Raw genomic sequence first — 19,988 nt, 5'->3', positions numbered from 1 at the left:
ATTTAGCCCAAAAAAGTATTAAATTTGTGTACTTTCTAGTATACTAACAGTACATGATCTGTAGTATACTTGCTATACTTATACTGAAGCATACCTAATAAAATTAACTTTAAGTATACTACTTCTTGCTAAGGGTATGACATTGTTTCGTGTCAACATTGATACTGATACAGAAATATTAATTGTGTGGTCGCTGCGTCACCACAAAAGGGATTGTGGTGGATGTTTTGTTTGGTTCCTTTCACTCAGACTTGATCATCATTCTGGTGGACTTGGCCGAGTAAGGAGCTGGTCCTTTCCAGGTTCTCCAGTGGAGCCCTGAGGCCCAACCAATGTGGTTTCCAGTAGGATGCCATTCTCCGTTCAGATTGGCAGAACCACAGCGGCTGAACCACCAACCGCCTCCCTCTGAAAAGACACATTCATTTACAGCTATGTCTCCAAAGATGCAGGGGTCACAGCCGTCGTTGTCACGGCCAACGGTGCTAAAGCCGAAGCTGTTCTGGTCAATGCCCGCATAGGAACCACGGATGGCGTCACCTTTGGGGAGAAATGAGGGGAAAAATGTGGAATTTAGAAACAAGAATGTTCATTGTAGCATTGTATCAGCAATGCAGAAATACACTTTATCAATTGAGACACAATAATATTGTTTCTGAAACAAAAGAAAGAACAATGAAAAGAAAAGAGAGAGCAAAATCATATCTGAAAAATCTCGTCACACATTGTTTGGACTGACATCTGTTCATGGCAAGAAAAAAAAAGGTATTTTCAGCTTTCCACTGATTATACGGCAGCAGATGATGGAACATTTTTCACCAAAAGCAAAGGACCAACAAAGATTAATTTATTTTTTATATATATATATAATTATTCATTCATTTATAGAAAAACAGGTGCATCCAGTAAAATCCATGAACATTTTCTTGGAAGTCACTAGATTTCTGAGCTTGGAGGAAACTATTATTTTACGCTGACAATCACCATCTTCAAGAAACCGCTCATCACGGTCAACACTAACCATGTTGATAATAACGGTTATTAACATCCACAGAGCGTCAGGTGTGGTTAATATCACCCACGGTTATCATCATCTGAGGTTAGCTTCAACCATGATTAGCATCACCTGCAATCGTAGCTTCAACCACAATTAGCGTCAGTAGCAGTTGTCATCATCTACATTTAGCATCAGCTGTGGTTAGCATCACTGTTTTCTTTAAAACGGGCCATCATGAGCCAAAAATGCCACACTGATGTAACATCTGCCATAACTTGTGGTATAATGCAAAGCTAAAAATCCAATTAAATTTACAATACAGCCAGAAGACTGAAGGGGAAAGTCGACTCAGTAATTGCTCCCATACACACCGTCAACTGGTCGCGACAGCAGGCTAACGAGTATTCAAGGAGCATGAATCCCCCCATCAAAGAAGTGAAAATGTGAATTCCACTAGGTGACACTAAATCCTGCACACTGTAGCTATAACGTAAACAACATGTATCCATAGAAAACAAGCAAAGTAAATCATCACCAATTACAAAGCCATACCTGCATTTCCTGTGTAATTTCCAACATGAAGTTTGAAATTATTTTTCGCATTGCTGAGTCGGAAATCACTGTACTCGGCATAAGCTGTGCCGCCTTCATGGTCCCAGAGGTCCACCCTCAAGGTCCACTTCCTAGTCTTGTTTTTGGTCATATGATAGACTGACTTCAGACCAAGCCAGTGATCCTCTGAAGGAAGCAGAGAAGGAATTATATTTAGCTATATTTGTATATTTAACAACTTTCAACAGCTGTTCACACATCATCTGCAAAGAAAAGCAACAATTTTAAAGTACTTGATTGATTAAAACAAAAAATTAGCCCATAGTGTACTCGTAACAGATGGAGGTTTTTATTATAGAGATTATAAGTGTGATGTCTTTAAAGTTGCGTGTTAACAACTGGAGGTCCAAGGGCTGGATACGGCTCACCTTTAGTAAATCTGGCCTTTAAACTAAACTTAAACATAAACTTTAAAAATGTACAAACTGTACACTTGCTGTGGGTTTTGAGACACATTGTCATTGTTATCTGTGGGAACGTGACATAAGGAGAAAAAGTAAGTCTCAAAATAATGAAAGTTAAAGGGAACCATATGCTCAAATCAAACTGGTGAAGAAATTGACTTTTTACTTTTCTATATTGCTATCTATATTGCACACATATGTGGGTTACCGGATGCTCTTCCTGACATAACTCCACATTACACGGAGAATGGCCAGAGGTGGTCTTGAACTGGGAACCTTCCAGACAGGAAACATGAACTGAACCTTGTAGAATATGGATAAACTTTGAGAATATTGAATGGAAATCAAGAACAATCCATATTCTCACAGTTCAGTCCTTATTCTTAAGTTTTGGTTCAATATTCTAAGGACTCCATTTCCATATTGTGTGTGTGTGTGTGTATATATATATATATATATATATATATATATATATATATATATATATATATATATATATATATATATATATATATATATAAAGCCAAGAAATGCCGTTACTGAGGAGTAAACTTCTAGATGACATTAGCATAGAGAGCCATGAAATCGTTCTGCTATATGTTAATGTTTTTAGTCAGTCGGCTAAGTGCACACAAACATCAGAGCAGGAAGAGAGTTTTCCACCTTGCTGAAAGGCTGCACCTTCTTGTTAATCATCAGTAATGTCATGACTTTTAACGCGAATGGAATGCTGCTGGGCCTTGCCCATCAAGCTGGTGCAAGGAATACATTGGTATGGAGTCACATTACGTACGTGCCAGATCTCCAAAACCATTTTTGTAGTATCTCCACTTCTTGTTGAAGGAAACCTTACTTCCACTGCGCTGCTGAAAGACTGTCCAGCCTCCATCAGGCAACATCTCACAGTACACCTGAGAACATAGTCCAGTTAACACACACTGAAAATAAAAACAAGTAGCTATGAGCCTTGACTAAATTAACCGAACGCACAACAACAGCAAAAGTCAGTGTAGTGAGTGCAACTTTCTGCACAGTCTTGCATTCACAGAGGGCATTTAAGTCTGCTGTTGAGTTTACACTGCACGCAGCCATAGTGCCTACCTTTGATTAGGACATTCTGTGCCTGAATTGCCAGTTCAAGGAAAGAAAAATACCTTTTCTCATATGCATTTCAGTAAGTATCATTAATTACTGTAATCAATTAATTTGATTTGAGTTTTTATTACTCCTTCATTTTCAAGTGTCTGGTTTCCATTGATCATGAGCACTTCGAGCCACATTTGATGGATGTCTCACAGGATGGTGGTGCAGTGCCAATGCATGCGCACACACACACACACATACACTTGTTTTCATACCATATCAGGACGTATGACGGAAAGGTGAAAAGTGGGAACATGCCTTTCCCAAGGTCCTGGAGGCCTGGGAATCAAACTCATTCTGACCCATGCTTACAGCAATATGTCCATCTGTTGAGACTTTGGCTATGGCTATATTTTGGTCAGACTTGACTTTTATGTCACATATGAGGACACTGTCAGGTATGTGTGACTTATGAGTACAATAACATCACACTGAAAGTGTGTGAAAAGTGTGTTAAGTTCCCAAACTGGCCATGAGACGGTGAAATTGAAGATGAGCAAAAAAAAAAAAAAAAAAAAAAAAAAAAAGATAAAAACACACACACACACTTAAGTAAGTCCCTTCAGCTGCTCCCTTGTTTGCACTCAAGGTCGCCACAGCAAATCCAAGCTGGATCTGCATGTTGAATTGGCACAAGTTTTCCTGATGCAACTGCACATTACACATAGAAATGTGGCAGGGGTGGTATGCAAACCAGGAACCAAGTGCATAACCACATGGCCACCACCCCTGCCAAACACACACACACACACACACACACACACACACACACACACACACACACACACACACACACACACACACACACACACACACACACACACACACACACACACACACACACACACACACACACACACACACGCCTGTTGTTTAAACAGTCCCACCCACACAGAACCTGCAAGTTCTCCAAGTGCTTGCTTGCTAGATAGATAGATAGATAGATAGATAGATAGATAGATAGATAGATAGATAGATAGATAGATAGATAGATAGATAGATAGATAGATAGATAGATAGATAGATAGATAGATAGATAGATAGATAGATAGATAGATAGATAGATAGATAGATAGATAGATAGATAGATAGATAGATAGATAGATAGATAGATAGATAGATAGATAGATAGATAGGGCCTTGTAAACAAACTAACTCAGAGTTACAGTCAGTTTGATACCTTGACACGTTTCTTGTTTGCCACAGGTTTTATTATATAAACACCACTTGATGCTTCAGGCGATGAACGCTTTATCCAGGAGCAGTCTGTTCCTGAAGAAGACAAATCACAGAGGAAGAGAAAACTCTCAATAAAATTATTCTACTGTAAATATATAATAATATACAGAGAACAAGTTTCATTGTATGTATATATGTGCAATGATAATAAAGTCTATATTCTATTCTATTTTATATAACGGCTGAGTGGATCCTTGTGATTTGATTGGTGCTTTGTATGTCACATGACATGGATTAATTCATCCCATTTGTGTTGCACTGCATTCAGAGTGCGGCTTGGTTCCATTTAGAGTGCAAATTTGGTTCCATACGTTTGGTACCATTGCACTCTCATGTGCACGTGCACATGCACTGCCTTGTGCACACGTGCACATGTGATCACGCATGTTGAATGGTATGTTCCAGCTTTCACCTCATGAAATATTCGTACCATTGAACTCATAAACATTCATTATTTGTATACTATTCTATATCAGATGTGAGCAACAGTAATTCCGTACCTTGAGAGGCTCCAGGATGCTGGTTGTTAGTAAAAAAACAGAAATGTTGTTAAAGATTTGATATGCATTACATATAAATACATGACAGGCACACAGAGAGAAAATGCTCAAAACTTTCTACACATTTTGAATTTTTTACCTGCACTGAGCAGCTCAACAAAGAAATAAAGATGAGTCCACAAATCCCAGCAAAGCTCATCATTTTAACCTGTAAATTAAGAAAAACCACAGTAGAAAACTGCCTGAAATCAATCAAAGCAAATTTAACTCAGTTATGAGCAGAGCAAATATTTACTTTTTAGCCTGAACTTGTAGACATTCATAAGAATTTATCATATATAAATCTATTTACGGGGCAGAGTTCCAGTACCTGTGTGTGTTGACTGCAGCTTGCGTCTGAACTCAAATGTCAGAGAAGGAAAAGCGAGTTTTACACCTGGCTGAGAGGCCACACCTCCAGATAATGTCACAACCTTTAACAACAAACAAACTGAATCATGTTGGTTAGTGTTTAGTATCTTCATAAAAAGGACGCTTTAAACTCATTTGAGAATTGATCCATCAGCTTTCGAAGCCTCAGAGAGCAAACTCTTTTTTTTTTTTACGTAAATCCTGATAATCCACACTGTTTTCTGTTTACCTGTTTAATTCCAGCATACACTGCATACCCTCTCATTCTGCTTCAATAATTCAAAAAGAAATAAATCAAATGTAAAGGTCTTCTGCTTTTTTTAAATAATGTTTCTTTTTTACTTTAATTTTTGATACTCTGTGTGCTTCTTACCCTGTGTGCTGCTATACAATCTTCCCAAAGGATCAATAAAGTTCGATCTAATCTTTTGTTATAATAGATTTAAAATGTTCTTCATGATGATTTCTTCATTAGCAAGAAATCCTTTTTTTATTAGTATTAATTTATGAAGTTTATCGATGACTGTAAAGCCAAATAATAATAATAATAATAATAATAAGCTATTTTTTTAACTGGTGGTACATTAATAGTACAGCTATATTTGGGAAAATATGAAAAATATGCACAGTTCTGCATACTTTTTTCATAAAATACTGATTTATGTCGGTCTTGTGGTGGCACAGTGGCTTAATCAGACTTCTTTTTTAAAGATGGATGTAAGGCACTGAAAAAAGTCCTTACATTAATTCAACAATATTAAAAATAATATAAGATGTAAGTAATCGTAAAATGCAAGAATGCACTTTCAGAGTTGAGAAAAAATGGAATTTTGAATGACTTGACAGCCCTACTTTCTTTTTCAGCATTTGAATTTCTCTTATATGATGCATTCATCAAAAATGAATAAAACACTCAGACTTGATTGTGAACAGTGTTACAATACAAAGAAGGTTGTAAAAAAGTCAACTCCTGTTTATGAGATTTGGGACTTTTTTAATGGTTTCAGGTAAAACAACAATTAAAAAAGCTGTATATCGTATTTGTTATATGACATTGTTTCGTGTCAACATTGATACTGATACAGAAATATTAATTGTGTGGTCGCTGCGTCACCACAAAAGGGATTGTGGTGGATGTTTTGTTTGGCTCCTTTCACTCAGACTTGATCATCATTCTGGTGGACTTGGCAGAGTAAGGAGCTGGTCCTTTCCAGGTTCTCCAGTGGAGCCCTGAGGCCCAACCAATGTGGTCTCCAGTAGGATGCCATTCTCCGTTCAGATTGGCAGAACCACAGCGGCTGAACCACCAACCGCCTCCCTCTGAAAAGACACATTCATTTACAGCTATGTCTCCAAAGATGCAGGGGTCACAGCCGTCGTTGTCATGGCCAACGGTGCTAAAGCCGAAGCCGTTCTGGTCAATGCCCGCATAGGAACCACGGATGGCGTTACCTTTGTGGAGAAATGAGGGGGAAAAAAATTGTGGAATTTAGACACATGAAGGTTCATTGTAGCATTTTATCAGAAATTCAGAAATACACTTTATCAGTTGGGACACAATAATATTGTTTCTGAAATAAAAGAAAGAACAATGAAAAGAAAAGAGAGAGCAAAATCATATCTGAAAAATCTCTTGTCACACATTATCTGGACTGAAATCTGTTCATGGCAAGAAAAAAACTATTTTCAGCAGTGTTCCCAAAGTAACTTTGAAAAGTTACTTCATTACTTACTGTATACAGTTATATTTTACAGTTACTTTATACAGTTACTTCATTAGTAGGTGCGGACAAATTGTTGGCAGCTGCTGAATGTAATTAATAAAGTAACTGATAAGCTAACTTGGTTATTTTAAGATTTTGTACTCCGAAAAGTAACTATTAGTTACTTTGCTGAATAGTTACTTTGTTGATTGTTCAATCTTAAGAGTAACCAAGTTAGATTACTAGTTACCTTATTAGTTACATTACTTATTAGTTGCATGTTTTCGGCAGCTTCTAATAAAGTAATTGCATAAAACTGCTAATGAATTAACTGCATAAAGTATAACTATATAAAGCAACTAAAAAAGTAACTTTTCAAAGTTTCTTTGACAACACTGATTTTCAGCTTTTCCACTAAGAATACAGCAGCACATGATGGAACATTTTTAAAATGTCATCAGACAAAATTACTTTTATCAGGAGTGAAAGACTAAGAAAGATTAATTCAAATTTAAAGTATTTATTAAGTTATTTATACAAAAATACCTATTAAAGCGGCATCCAGTAAAATACATGGATGTTTCGGAGGGAAACTGTTATTTATGTTAACAATGGGCCATCAAGCCCATGACCTTCTCGCTGTGAGGCAACAGTGCTAACTAACCACTAAGCGGACAACACTAACTATGTTAATAATAACGCTTATTGCCATCCACAGTTATGTAAAAGATGGTGATCTCGCGGTGAAGCGTTGGGCTTGACACCAGAAAATCCTCCGTTCAAACGCCACCACACCAGACAATCACTAAGGGTCCTTGGGCAAGGGCCTTAATCCCTGGGTTGTTACCAGTATGAAATGAGTGCCTTGTATGGCAGCACCCTGACATCAGTGTGTGAGTGTTTGTGTGAATGGGTGAATGTGAGGCATCATTGTAAAGTGCTTTGAGCTTCTGATTCATATGGAAGAGAATTATATAAATGCAGTCAATTCATACCAACAAGTGTGCGTGAAAGTGCTGACTCGTAACAAATGCCGTATCAGGCAGAAAAAAAAAATCACAGAAATGGTCTCATTGGCCATGTACCATTAATGCTTGAACCACCTTGATCAAAGTTGACTTTAAAGCCACAATGTGCAGGATTTAAGGGTGTTTATTGGCAGAAATGGAATATAGTGTTCAGAACAATCTGTTCATTTGTGTATAATTAGCGACCTGTATCAATGAATCGATGTGTTAGATAAACTTAGAATGAGCCCTTCATATGTAGATGGGGGCGGGACCCCTCATGGAGGCCGCCATGTTGATACAGGAGCCCCAAAAGAGACATACATTTACTTTATGTCTTGCATTTTACAGTGCAGCCGGAAGACTGTAGAAAAAAGTAGACTCCGTAATTGCTCCCTTACACACTGTCTACTGGTTGCTCGTGTAGGCGAACACGTTTGAGAACCCACATTTATGTGAAATGAAAAATCGCACGTCGCTTTTCACACGCGCATTCAAGGGCGCATGAATCCCTGTCGCCAAAGAAGCAGAAATGTGAAGGGAAACAAAAACATCATTGGTGAAGGAATAATGCAATCTGTAACATCACCACTAGGTGACATTAAATCCTACATGCTATAGTTTTAATTTATACAATATGTTTCAATTAGAAAATACGCAAAATAATACATCACCAGTTACAAAGCCATACCTGCAGTTCCTTGGTAAGCACCAACATGGAGTTTGAAAGCATTTTTCTCATTGTCGAGTCGGAAATTGCGATACTCAGCATAAGCCATGCCGCCTTCGTGGTCTCTCAGGTCCACCCTCAAGGTCCATTTCCTGTTGTTGTTGTTGGTCATAAGATGGACTGCCATCAGACCGAGCCAGTAATCCTCTAAAGGAAGCAGAGAAAGAATTCTCCTTTATTTGTTTATTCTTTTGTATTATTAATTATGGAATCAAATTGATTGTGAGACTGTGAGCTCTGCAGGATTTTGTCACCAGAACAAAGTGTTTCATAAATATATATATATATATATATATATATATATATATATATATATATATATATATATATATATATATATATATATATATATATATATATATATAGTGTGTGTGTGTGTGTGTGTGTGTGTGTGTGTGTGTGTAGTACATGCACAATATCCATCAGGGCAGGGCTACATTGGTGTGGTGTAACCAGGAGTAACTTTACGCACGTGGTGGAGCTCCAAAACCATTTTTGTAGTCACACCAGGTCCTGTTGAAGGGAACTGAACTTCCACTGCGGTACTGAAAGACTGTCCAGCCTCCATCAGGATACATCTCACAATGCACCTGAGCACATAGTCCAATTAACACACACACACAAAAGCAGCCATGAGCCTTGAGCAAGTTGACTGAACTTACAACAAAAAACAAACAACAACAGTCAGTGCAGCAAGTGCAATTTTCGCCAACACTGAATCCGACCCAACTGGTATGTTTACCTGTTTACTGTTGTACTGCTTTATTTAACTGGCTGAAGCCTTTGTGCTTCATGTTGCGGTTCTTTTAATTTTGCTGTAACATTCTATATACATCTCTATATTCTATATTAAGAAAGCACATATGGATGTTTAAGTGTTGCATTGTTGACACACACTGTATGCTGATGAGCTTACACTGCACATAGTCATCATGCCTAGCTTTCATTAGGACATTCTGGAAAATACTTTTTATGAAATGCATTTCAGTAAGTACCATTAATTACTTCATTTGAATTCATTACATTTCTCCTTCATTGATGAGTGACTGGTTTCTATTGGTCTTAAGCACTTCGAGTCCCATTCAGTGATAACAGATGTCTCCCCATGATGGTGGCACACTAGCAATACATTTGTAGATGTCTGCTCTATGTGTCTCTACGGTCACCCCCCAAACACACACACACACACACACACACACACACACACACACACACACACACACACACACACACACACACACACACACACACACACACACACACACACACACACACACACACACACACACACCATCGCTGTCATTCAAACAGCCCCAGGACCTACAAGTGTAAATGTGGTCATCATATTACCTAAATGTTACAATATATACATAGTTATTTCAACACCTTGACAGGTTTCTTGAGTCCAGCAGGTTGGATTGTATAAATCCCACTTTTTGCCTGTGGGGATCGACGCTGTATCTCTGAGCAGTCTGTTCCTGAAGAAGACAAATCACAGAGAAAAAGAAAAGTACCAATAAAATTCTTCTGTTTTTCTACAATGTAAGTAACAGCTGTGAGCAACAGTAAACCCACACCTTGAGAAGCTCCAGGATTCTGGTTGTTGGAAAGAAAAAAAAAGAAAGAAAAATGGTTAAAGTAAGATTTGGCGTGCATAATATATAAATACAACACAGACACACAAAAAAGGAAGATACTCAAAACTTTCTACACATCTAATTTTTTTTTACCTGCACTGAGCGGCTCAAGAAACAAATAAAAATGAGTCCACAAATCCCAGCAAAGCTCCTCATTTTTACCTGTTAAAAAAAAAAGCAGAAAAACCACATTTGAAAACCTTCTTAAATGTTTTTCACTATCAATATTCATTAGAATTAATCATAAATAAATGCAATTCCATGGCACAGTTCCAGTACCTGCGTGTGGACTGCAGCTTGTGTCTGAGCTCAGCAGAAGCCAGTTTTATACCTGACTGGAAGGCCACACCCTCTTGTTCACTATAGATAACATAACAACAAGCCTAGTTGTGCTGCTTGTACAAAGTAATCAGTAATAATTTATTTTGCTGTAAAGAACTAATATTTTCCAAGTATACTGCACATACTCAGACTAGACACAGCATCCACTGCTTTCCAATTTGTTGTTGAAACTTGGAGGCAGTTAGTGTTTAGTATCCTAGTAAAGGACACCTTCACAGTATTTGAGAATTGATCCATAGGCATTTAAGTTTGGAAAAACCTGTTCTGCAACCGAAGCCCCAAAGAGCAAACTTTGTTTTACACAAATCCTGATAATCCTCACTTGTTTGCCTGTTTAATTCCAACATACACTACGTACCCTCTCATTCTGCATCAAGAATTCAAAAAAGACACAAATCAAATGTAATGGTCTTCTAGAGTAAGAAATCACAATTTTTGCATTCAGATTCAATTTATTATAACCTTGGGTAAATTTGGTTTACAGTGAGTGAGTCATCTCATTTTGTAAACAGATCAGTACAGAACAAGACAAAGTGATGGCTGTAAGGATTAAAAAAACAACAAAGTACGACCCCAAGATAAATAAAAATAAGATGAGTTAAAACATCAATATCGTAATTACCGATGTTGCAGACCAAACGGTCCACCCCTAAAAACCGGTCCCCCTGTTTTTGCATAAGTCAATGATCATGTCTTTTGTTTTAGAAATGATCATCTCAAGAAAAGACTTACTGAACCAGTCAAGGAAATTAGTAACAACTGGGCCGTGGCTCCTATCATTGTTTTTCAGCAGGCTGACAATAACTGTGTCATCTGCATACTTTAAAATAGTTCTATCCTCTCTGCTACCATAGCACATGTTTGTGTAGAAGATGAACAAGAGATGAGAGAGAGCACACATCCTTGTGGGGAACTTGTAGAGGATGTAACCTGATCCGAAACAGTTCCATTCACTCTCACTTTCTGTGTCTGTCAGTTAAAAAGTTCAAAATCCAACCGACAAGATTAAAATGTTACATTACTTACGTTAAAATGTTCTAAAAGCCTCGTGGCTAACACATGGGGCTGGATTGTGTTAAAAACAGATGAAAAGTCAATAAAAACATCTTGCATGTGTTCCTTTCCCTTCCAGATGTTTAATAAAAATATAACGCAATGCTAAAATACCCTCGGCCATATGAGCCTTGTGTTCTGTATAATTTGCAGTTGTTTAATTAATTTTTAAGATCCTGTTGTCTTACATACAGTTTGTACATATTCAATAAAGCCCCTCTATTAATCAGTCAATCAAAAAAAATTTACGTTTTAACAGCGTCTGCAGGAGGCTTTGCGTGTGCATGTACATGAGCTTTAAACGGAAGTTATGCAAATCAAGGAATATTTGTAGATCACCCTCTGTGCATTTGCTGGTATTAATGAGACAAATTTAACTCCAAGGGAGTTAGTTTTGAGTTAGCTGAGGTTAGCGGGCAGGCTAATGCAGCAAAATGTGTTATCATGTTCCAAAAAGAGTATTTTCTGTTTTAGAAGTGTTTATTTTTTGCTAGCTTTTACATAATATATGACAAAGAGGATATATTTACACACAAACTAAACAGTTTTGCAGCTAGCTACCAGCCTGTAACGTAACCATGCTAACATCCGCAAAATAAGTTCAGAGATGTTATTAGGTTCCAAAAATGGTGTTTTCGATTTTAGAACTGTCTATTTGTCGCTAGCTTTTACATGACATATGACAAAGAGGATATATTTACACACAAAAAGAGTTTTGCAGCTAGCTACCAGCCTGTGACATAACCATGCTAAAGTCTGCAAAATAAGTTCAGAGGGGTTATTAGGTTACCAAAAAAAATGATGTTTTTGGTTTTAGAAGTGTCTATTTGTTGCTAGCTTTTATATAATATATGACAAAGAGGATATATTTACACACAAACAGAAGAGTTTTGCAGCTAGCTACCAGCCTATGATGTCACGATGCTAACATCCGCAAAATAAGTTCAGAGGTGTTATTAGGTTCCAAAAATGGCGTTTTCCTTTTTAGAAGTGTTGATTTGCTGCTAACTTTTACATAATATATGACAAAGAGGACATATTTACACACAAATGAAACAGAGTTTTGCAGCTAGCTACCAGCCTGTGACGTCACCATGCTAATGTCCACAAAATAAGTTCAGAGGTGTTATTAGGTTCCAAAAATGGTGTTTTCCTTTTTAGAAGTGTTGATTTGTTGCTAACGTTTACATAATATATGACAAAGAGGACATATTTACACACAAATGAAACAGAGTTTTGCAGCTAGCTACCAGCCTGTGACGTCACCATGCTAATGTCTGCAAAATAAGTTCAGAGGTGTTATTCGGTTTTAGAAATGTTTATTTCTCCCTAGCTTTTCCATATTGTATAAGAGACATGCATATAAACACAAAGCAAAGCGATTTTGAAGAGACCAGCCACTGACGTCACGGTGCAGCTCTACTCTGATTAGCTGTCACCCCCGCCATTCAAAACTAAACTGAACATGAAACAGAATGTGACTTTTTAACCCCTTAAAATACCTCTTAAAATATGTCAAGGTTAGCCATCTCTGAACTTGTCCAAAGTCTGTGTCCCAAGAATGTTCCCTGTGAATTTGAAGATGGCTGCAGTAATAGAACTGGACTTATGCTGAACACAGACAGACGGACAGATGGACAGACAAACGGACGGACGCCGGGTCTTCGCAATACCCGATGGCCATATATTGGCCTCTGCAAATAGTTCTATCCTCTCTGCTGCTACGGCACATGTTTGTGTAGAGGATGAACAAGAGAGGATCGAGAGAGCACACATCTGAAGGAATATATCCTAAATGTGCTTAAATATGCATTAACCATTTGTGTTTTTTCCCCCATTCAGGATCATCCTATTATGCATTATCTTTTATTGAGCTAAGAATATATTGTTACATCTATGAGTGTGTTCTAATGTTTGAAAGTGATCATTTATATTTTAATAGAGCTTGTTGCTGTGGAAGGATATAGTACTTATATGCACATAGTGATCAATATTAATCAATGCTTATTAAACATGTAATCAATAGCTAAGGTTAATTACGTGATAGTCTTTATGTTGTATGCTTTTGAACTGTGTATTGTGTGTACCAAATTAAAGGCATGTTATATTTATGATTATATTTTCTTTTGCTTTAATTGTCAGCTTAGTTTCTTAGCATGCTGTTTTAAAGATAGTTTACTTATATAATCATTTTCAAAGTGTTGTAAATGTGACGTGTCTTTTTGTTGAGGCCCAGAAAGATATATTGAGAAACATCCATATGGTGCAAACAGCATATGGAACAGGATGCCAGAACTGAACACAGTCAGCAAGATAAGGAGACTAAATTTGATTCACGGGTATGATTAGACTTGTTTGTCAGAATGTTGTGCAATTTTGAGACGTGCAGATATTCTTATGGTCCACACTGTTTAAAGCGCTGTGAAGCTGCTGAATAAGTGAGAGGAAAGCCGCGTCGTTACCAGTGATAAGAAGATGATTCTGAACAAAAGTTGAGCGCGTTGTAACCACGAACCCCCCCGTCAGGACAACCCCCACCCCGTTTTTTTTTTTCCCCGCACTGGTAGTGTACGTCCAAAATAATATGTTCTCATGTTCTGCAAAATAATATTTGTAAGAATCAAATAAGAATCACATTTTAGACCTTTTGATTTAAATAAAACTAAAACTGAGACAGAAAAAACTCAATTTGGAGCCGAGAATACTGTTGAATGTGGTACATCTGGTAATGCAGGTTAACCATGAAATAAACTGGACTGACCCCTGAGACCTTTTGCATTTCAAAGTACAAGGCGCACAAAGGACACTCACTAATATAAACACATTTGTGTGTGATGTGCATATTTCGAAAAAAAAGTGGACAAAAAGTAGAAAAAAGTGAACTCATCCTTTATGAGATATGACTGAGTTTGATGGTTTCAGGTTAAAAACAACAACAAAAAAAGATTAAAGAAGCTTTATCTTCGTTAATATGACATAATTTTACATTTTGTCAACATTGATACTGATAAAAAATGGATATTCTAAAATTTGAGGACATTTTCTGTCGCTCTCTTGAAATGTTAAATAATCTACAGTACCTGTCAAAAGTTTGAAAACACTTTCCCATTCAGTTCATTGGGAAGGTTGACTGGTAGTGTACGTCCAAAATAATATGTTCTCATGTTCTGCAAAATAATATTTGTAAGAATCAAATAAGAATCACATTTTAGACCTTTTGATTTAAATAAAACTAAAACTGAGACAGAAAAAACTCAATTTGGAGCCGAGAATACTGTTGAATGTGGTACATCTGGTAATGCAGGTTAACCATGAAGTAAACTGGACTGACCCCTGAGAGCTTTTGCATTTCAAAGTACAAGGCGCACAAAGGACACTCACTAATATAAACACATTTGTGTGTGATGTGCATATTTCGAAAAAAAAAAGTGGAAAAAAGTAGAAAAAAGTGAACTCATCCTTTATGAGATATGACTGAGTTTGATGGTTTCACATCACATTTTAGACCTTTTGATTTAAATAAAACTAAAACTGAGAGAGAAAAAATCAATTTGGAGCCGAGAATACTGTTGAATGCGGCACATAATGCAGGTTAATCATGAGGTGAAAGGTCACTGGACTGACCCCTGAGACCTTCTGCATTTTAAAGTGCATCTGTCCCTGTGTGGCACATTAGCATTGATTTGCAACTTGTTTCTTGCAAATTAGTTCCTCTAATTATAGCAGCACGGTTGCATATCTTCTGGTAAAATTGCATAACTCACAAAACAGACAAACAAAGAAACAGGTGGAGGTCAAAAATGTAGTAGCTTTGATGCCTGAGCTGGACAAACCCTTTTTTTTTATAGTTTACCTGTTTGTTAAATGTATTTCAGAAAAGGATAAAATAATGGGGCATTAAGGCTTAAATTGTCCTCAAATTCTCTAATATCCCCGAACTCTTAACTATATGATATGTGACCACCGTTTCACAACAAAAGGGATTGTGGATCTTTTGTTGGGCTTTTTTCACAGACTTGATTTGATCATCATTCTGCTGGACTTGGCAGAATAAGGTGCAGGTGGTTTCCAGGTTTTCCAGTAGAGACTTGAGGCCCAACTACAATGCTATTTGCCGTTCAGATTGGCACAACCGCAGCTGTCGAACCACCAACCACCGTTCTCAAAATCAGCACATTCGTCTGTCGCGATGCCTCCAGAGATGCAGCCGTCATTGTCACAATCACTGGTGGTAAAACTGAAACCATTCTGGTCGATGCCCAAATAGGCAACATGGATGGCGTCACCTTTTGGAAAAATTTAGGGGGGGGGGAATGTAGAATTTAGAAAGTAGAAGGTGTCTTTATCATTTTATCACAAATGTAGGAATACGCTGTATTTATTTTGAAACATTAGTATTGCTACTGCAAATGCAAGGGTGGTGTCAGTTCATAAATAAATCATACACACGGTAGCTTTAAGGTAAACAGTCTCTCCTTGCTAATTCCCCACACAGAGTTTGAAATGATATTTCTCATTGCCGAGTCGTAAATCACTGTACTCTGTGTAAACCATACCGCCTTCATGGTCCCACAGGTCCACCCTCAAGGTCCACTTCCTATTCTTGTTCTTAATCATAAGATAGACTGTATTACTGACCAAGCCAGTGATCCTCTAAAGGAAGCAGAGAAGGAATGCACCTTAATTTGCTGATTCTTTTGAATTATTAAATTATGGCATCAAATTGATATAAAATTGTCAGGATTTTGTCACCAGAACAGTTCAGTCAGAGTTGTTTTGATCTGTATTTAGCTGTATTCGTAAATTTAGCAACTTTGTTCACACGTCATCTATCAGGAGTGTTTGATCAATTAAAACAAATAATTAGTCAATGTCGTACTCGTAACGGACAAAGGTTTTTATTACAGCGAAAATAATCGTGATGTTTTTAATGTTGGGTGTTAACAACTGGAGGCCCGAGGGCTGGATACGGCTCACCTAGTGTGTGGCCCACATGTAAAATTCTTATTACCATAATCTTTAAAATGATTTTCATTCATTAGTATCCATTCAGATACTGAACACTCACTGTTGACTTTGAGACAGGTGACGTAAGTGTCAAAAGAATTCAAGTTGACCTACATTAAAAAACCAAACACATGTTCAAGTTGAAACAGGACTGTTATTAACTTTGTATTTTAATACAGTCTATATACAAAGAAACACGCTGTGTGTGTCCCAGTGTGTGTGTCCCTCTCCTGTCCAATCGGCTCTTTGGAACATATACTTTGACATTTGAGGAGTAACATAGGCTATTGAGCACTTTAGTAGTAGTAGTAGTAGTAGTAGCTGTCTCTTTTTGATGTAGCCTTAGTCATGTTCTAATAGTTCTCTGGAATCCGTGGTAGATGGGAAGTGATAGCTTTGTTGGTAAAGCGAAGTTTTCTTTTGTCTCTTAATCACACGTGCCCCGGGGTGAGTAATCAGCTAGTATTAAATCAATTTAAATGAACGTATTTAACTTAAATTCTCTACAAAGTAATGTTTTCTTCACCTGTTAAATTACAGTTCCTGAGATATGCCACAGTATATCCACAGCAACATAAACAGCTGGACAGGCGGGAATAATACAACATGCATTTGTCATTGTTGTCATTTATTTGTTTTATTTTTGATGATGCAGTCAGGTCTGTAACAATGTCCCTGAAAATGTCAGTTCAGTTCACAAGCCATTAAATTACATTAGTGTTACCATTAAAATACATTTACTGACATTAATTCAAAGGCAAGCTGGATTGTTTGGATGCAATATTAAACATGTGCACGTTTTTCAGCCATTCCAAACTTAACAATGTCATTGCCTACTTTGAAATCTGGAAATGTTCAACCCACCCAAACATGTTTTAATCAGTCGTTCAGTACACACATGGGCACACACAACACATCACCCATCAGGCTGGGCAAGGCAGAGATCCACTGGTGTGGAGGAATGCTACGTGTTGGATCTCCAAAACCATTTCTATAGTACCTCCACTCCTTGTTGAAGAAAACTCCTCTTCCACTGTGTTGCTGAAAGACTGCCCAGCCTCCATCAGACAACATCTCACAGTTCAGCTTGCCATTATGTCAGATAAACTGTGGCTGTGCATCTACTTGCGCTATACAGTGCATAGTGTTGGTTAGTGACTCCGGCTCAAAGCTGTCCAAGGATATTCTGTCCCTAAAGTGTCAATTCAACGAAAGAAAATATACTTTTTTATCAAATGAATGTAGACAAGTACAATTAATTGATTTATTTTCATAATTTCCCTACTGTTTCATTGTCAAGTGACTGGTTTCTGTAGATGGTGAGCACTTCTTGTCACAGGCCACGTTTTGGGTTCATCTCCACATTCACATGCTTTCTTTCGTATTATTCTGTATTATTAGTGTCACAGTTTGGTGTTTTGGTTCAACTGCCATGTTATCCTGTCTGGTGTCATTCTCCTTGTGACGTTATTGTTCCCGATTGATCACAAAATCCTAATTAAGAAATTACAGCATTATGGTGTTTGTGTGGCGGTTCTTGAGTGGATGAAGATTTATGTAAGCAAAAGGCAATAATATGTGAAAATGGGTAATTATCAGTCATCATACTTGCACATTATTCGTGGAGTCCCCCAGGGGTTAGTATTGGGACCGTTCTACAACTCCTAGTTTGGTCATCAAAGTATTTCAATGTTACAATAATGTTCTTTTAGATGTCTCTATGTGACCTCTTCTAATTTAAATACGAGCCTATGCTTAGCAAACAATCTTGAACACACTTTCATTAGTTTAATTTTATTTATTTATTGATAAATTAGATCAGCTTAATAGTTGTTCAATGTCACGACACTGTTATTTTTCATACTGAATCACAGTTACAGTCGGTTTAATACTTTGACTGGTTTCTTGAGTCCCACAGTTTGGATTCTGTAAACACCACTTTGCGCGTTTGGCGAAAAATACTTTATCTGTGAGCAGTCTGTTCCTGAAAAAGACAAATCAAAGAGAAAGAGCAAACAATCAAAAAAAAATTCTGTTTTTCTACAATGTAAATTCAGCTGTGAGCAAAGTGAAAACAAACTTTGAGAACCTCCAGGATTTAAAAAAATGGTTAAAGTGGGATTTGACATGGAAAACACATAATTATATAAATACATTACAGGCACAGATTTTGAATTTTTACCTGCTCTGAGCAGCTCCAGAAACAAATAAAGACAAGTCCTCAAATCCCAAAAGGCTTCCTCATTTTTACCTGTTAGAAAAACCACATAAAAGTTTTTCTCAGAGACTGATGAAATGATCACACATTTATGAACAGAGCAAATATTTACACTTGAGCCTTAACTTAGAAACATTCATAAGAATTTTTTTAAAAATACAATACCGGGGCACAGTTCCAGTACCTGTGTGTTGGCTGCCGCTTGTATCTGAATCCAGATGTCACGGCAGGAGACGGTTTAATACTGGCGGAAAGGCCACACCTTCTTGTTGATGATGAACAACATTACAACCTTTAATAATTCAGACTGTGACGGTGTCAGAGAGCTTGTTTAAGAAAACACCACAACACATCATCAAACAACTCATTATATAGCTGTCATACATTAACTTAACTCACAGACGAATTTAAAGAAAAAAGTTAAAGTGCTACTTCCATGAATGGACATAGCAATGGACTTTAAAAAGTATGGTAATTGTATAACTTGACTCATCTACCTTCACCACCTCTACTCCTTCCAACCGCAGTATTCCAAAATGCTCCCTCTGATTCACCCACATGTACGCAGGCTTTCTCTGACTTACTTTCATTCCCCTTCTCTCCAGAGTATATCCCCACCTCACCACACACACACACACACACACACACACACACACACACACACACACACACACACACACACACACACACACACACACACACACACACACACACACACACACACACACACACACCTTCTTATGAGAAAAAGAAAATAAAGTTGATCTCTTGCAATAAAGTTCATGAAACTGTAACATTTTATTCTCAATATGCTTATGAATAACACTATGTAACAAATTTTATTTTTGTTTTGTTCCTGGGTACACTGTTGGGAAAGTGTAGGTACACGGACCCACAACAGGAGGCGCAAATGAACGGACAATGGAGTAGGTCAAATAACAACACTTTACTGTTGTGAATGTGCACAACAAATACAACAGATTAC

General features: G+C 37.3%; 2 protein-coding genes across 2 annotated transcripts; both read right to left on the bottom strand.

Moving 5' to 3' along the window:
* Window positions 1-239: 239 nt before the first annotated feature.
* On the bottom strand, window positions 240-5,289 carry LOC117504350 (angiopoietin-related protein 5-like). Its single transcript, XM_034163791.1, has 7 exons — window positions 5,266-5,289; window positions 5,035-5,103; window positions 4,896-4,914; window positions 4,337-4,428; window positions 2,807-2,924; window positions 1,550-1,735; window positions 240-540 (listed from the first exon to the last, which is right to left on the bottom strand). Exons 2-7 carry the CDS (start codon window positions 5,095-5,097, stop codon window positions 242-244), a joined length of 777 nt encoding a protein of 258 aa, XP_034019682.1. The 5' UTR covers window positions 5,098-5,103; window positions 5,266-5,289; the 3' UTR covers window positions 240-241.
* A 1,168-nt stretch (window positions 5,290-6,457) lies between these two features.
* LOC117504351 (angiopoietin-related protein 5-like) lies at window positions 6,458-10,690 on the bottom strand. The gene is made up of 7 exons (XM_034163792.1): window positions 10,663-10,690; window positions 10,477-10,545; window positions 10,324-10,342; window positions 10,133-10,224; window positions 9,219-9,336; window positions 8,708-8,893; window positions 6,458-6,758 (listed from the first exon to the last, which is right to left on the bottom strand). The coding sequence occupies exons 2-7, from the start codon at window positions 10,537-10,539 to the stop codon at window positions 6,460-6,462; spliced, it is 777 nt and encodes a 258-aa protein (XP_034019683.1). The 5' UTR covers window positions 10,540-10,545; window positions 10,663-10,690; the 3' UTR covers window positions 6,458-6,459.
* Between the last annotated feature and the right edge of the window lie 9,298 nt (window positions 10,691-19,988).

Source organism: Thalassophryne amazonica, chromosome 22 (genome assembly GCF_902500255.1).
Source record: "Thalassophryne amazonica chromosome 22, fThaAma1.1, whole genome shotgun sequence".
Lineage (NCBI taxonomy): Eukaryota > Metazoa > Chordata > Actinopteri > Batrachoidiformes > Batrachoididae > Thalassophryne > Thalassophryne amazonica.
The sequence above is the reverse complement of the archived record's forward strand: the minus strand, read 5'-3'. Positions and strand labels throughout refer to the sequence as shown.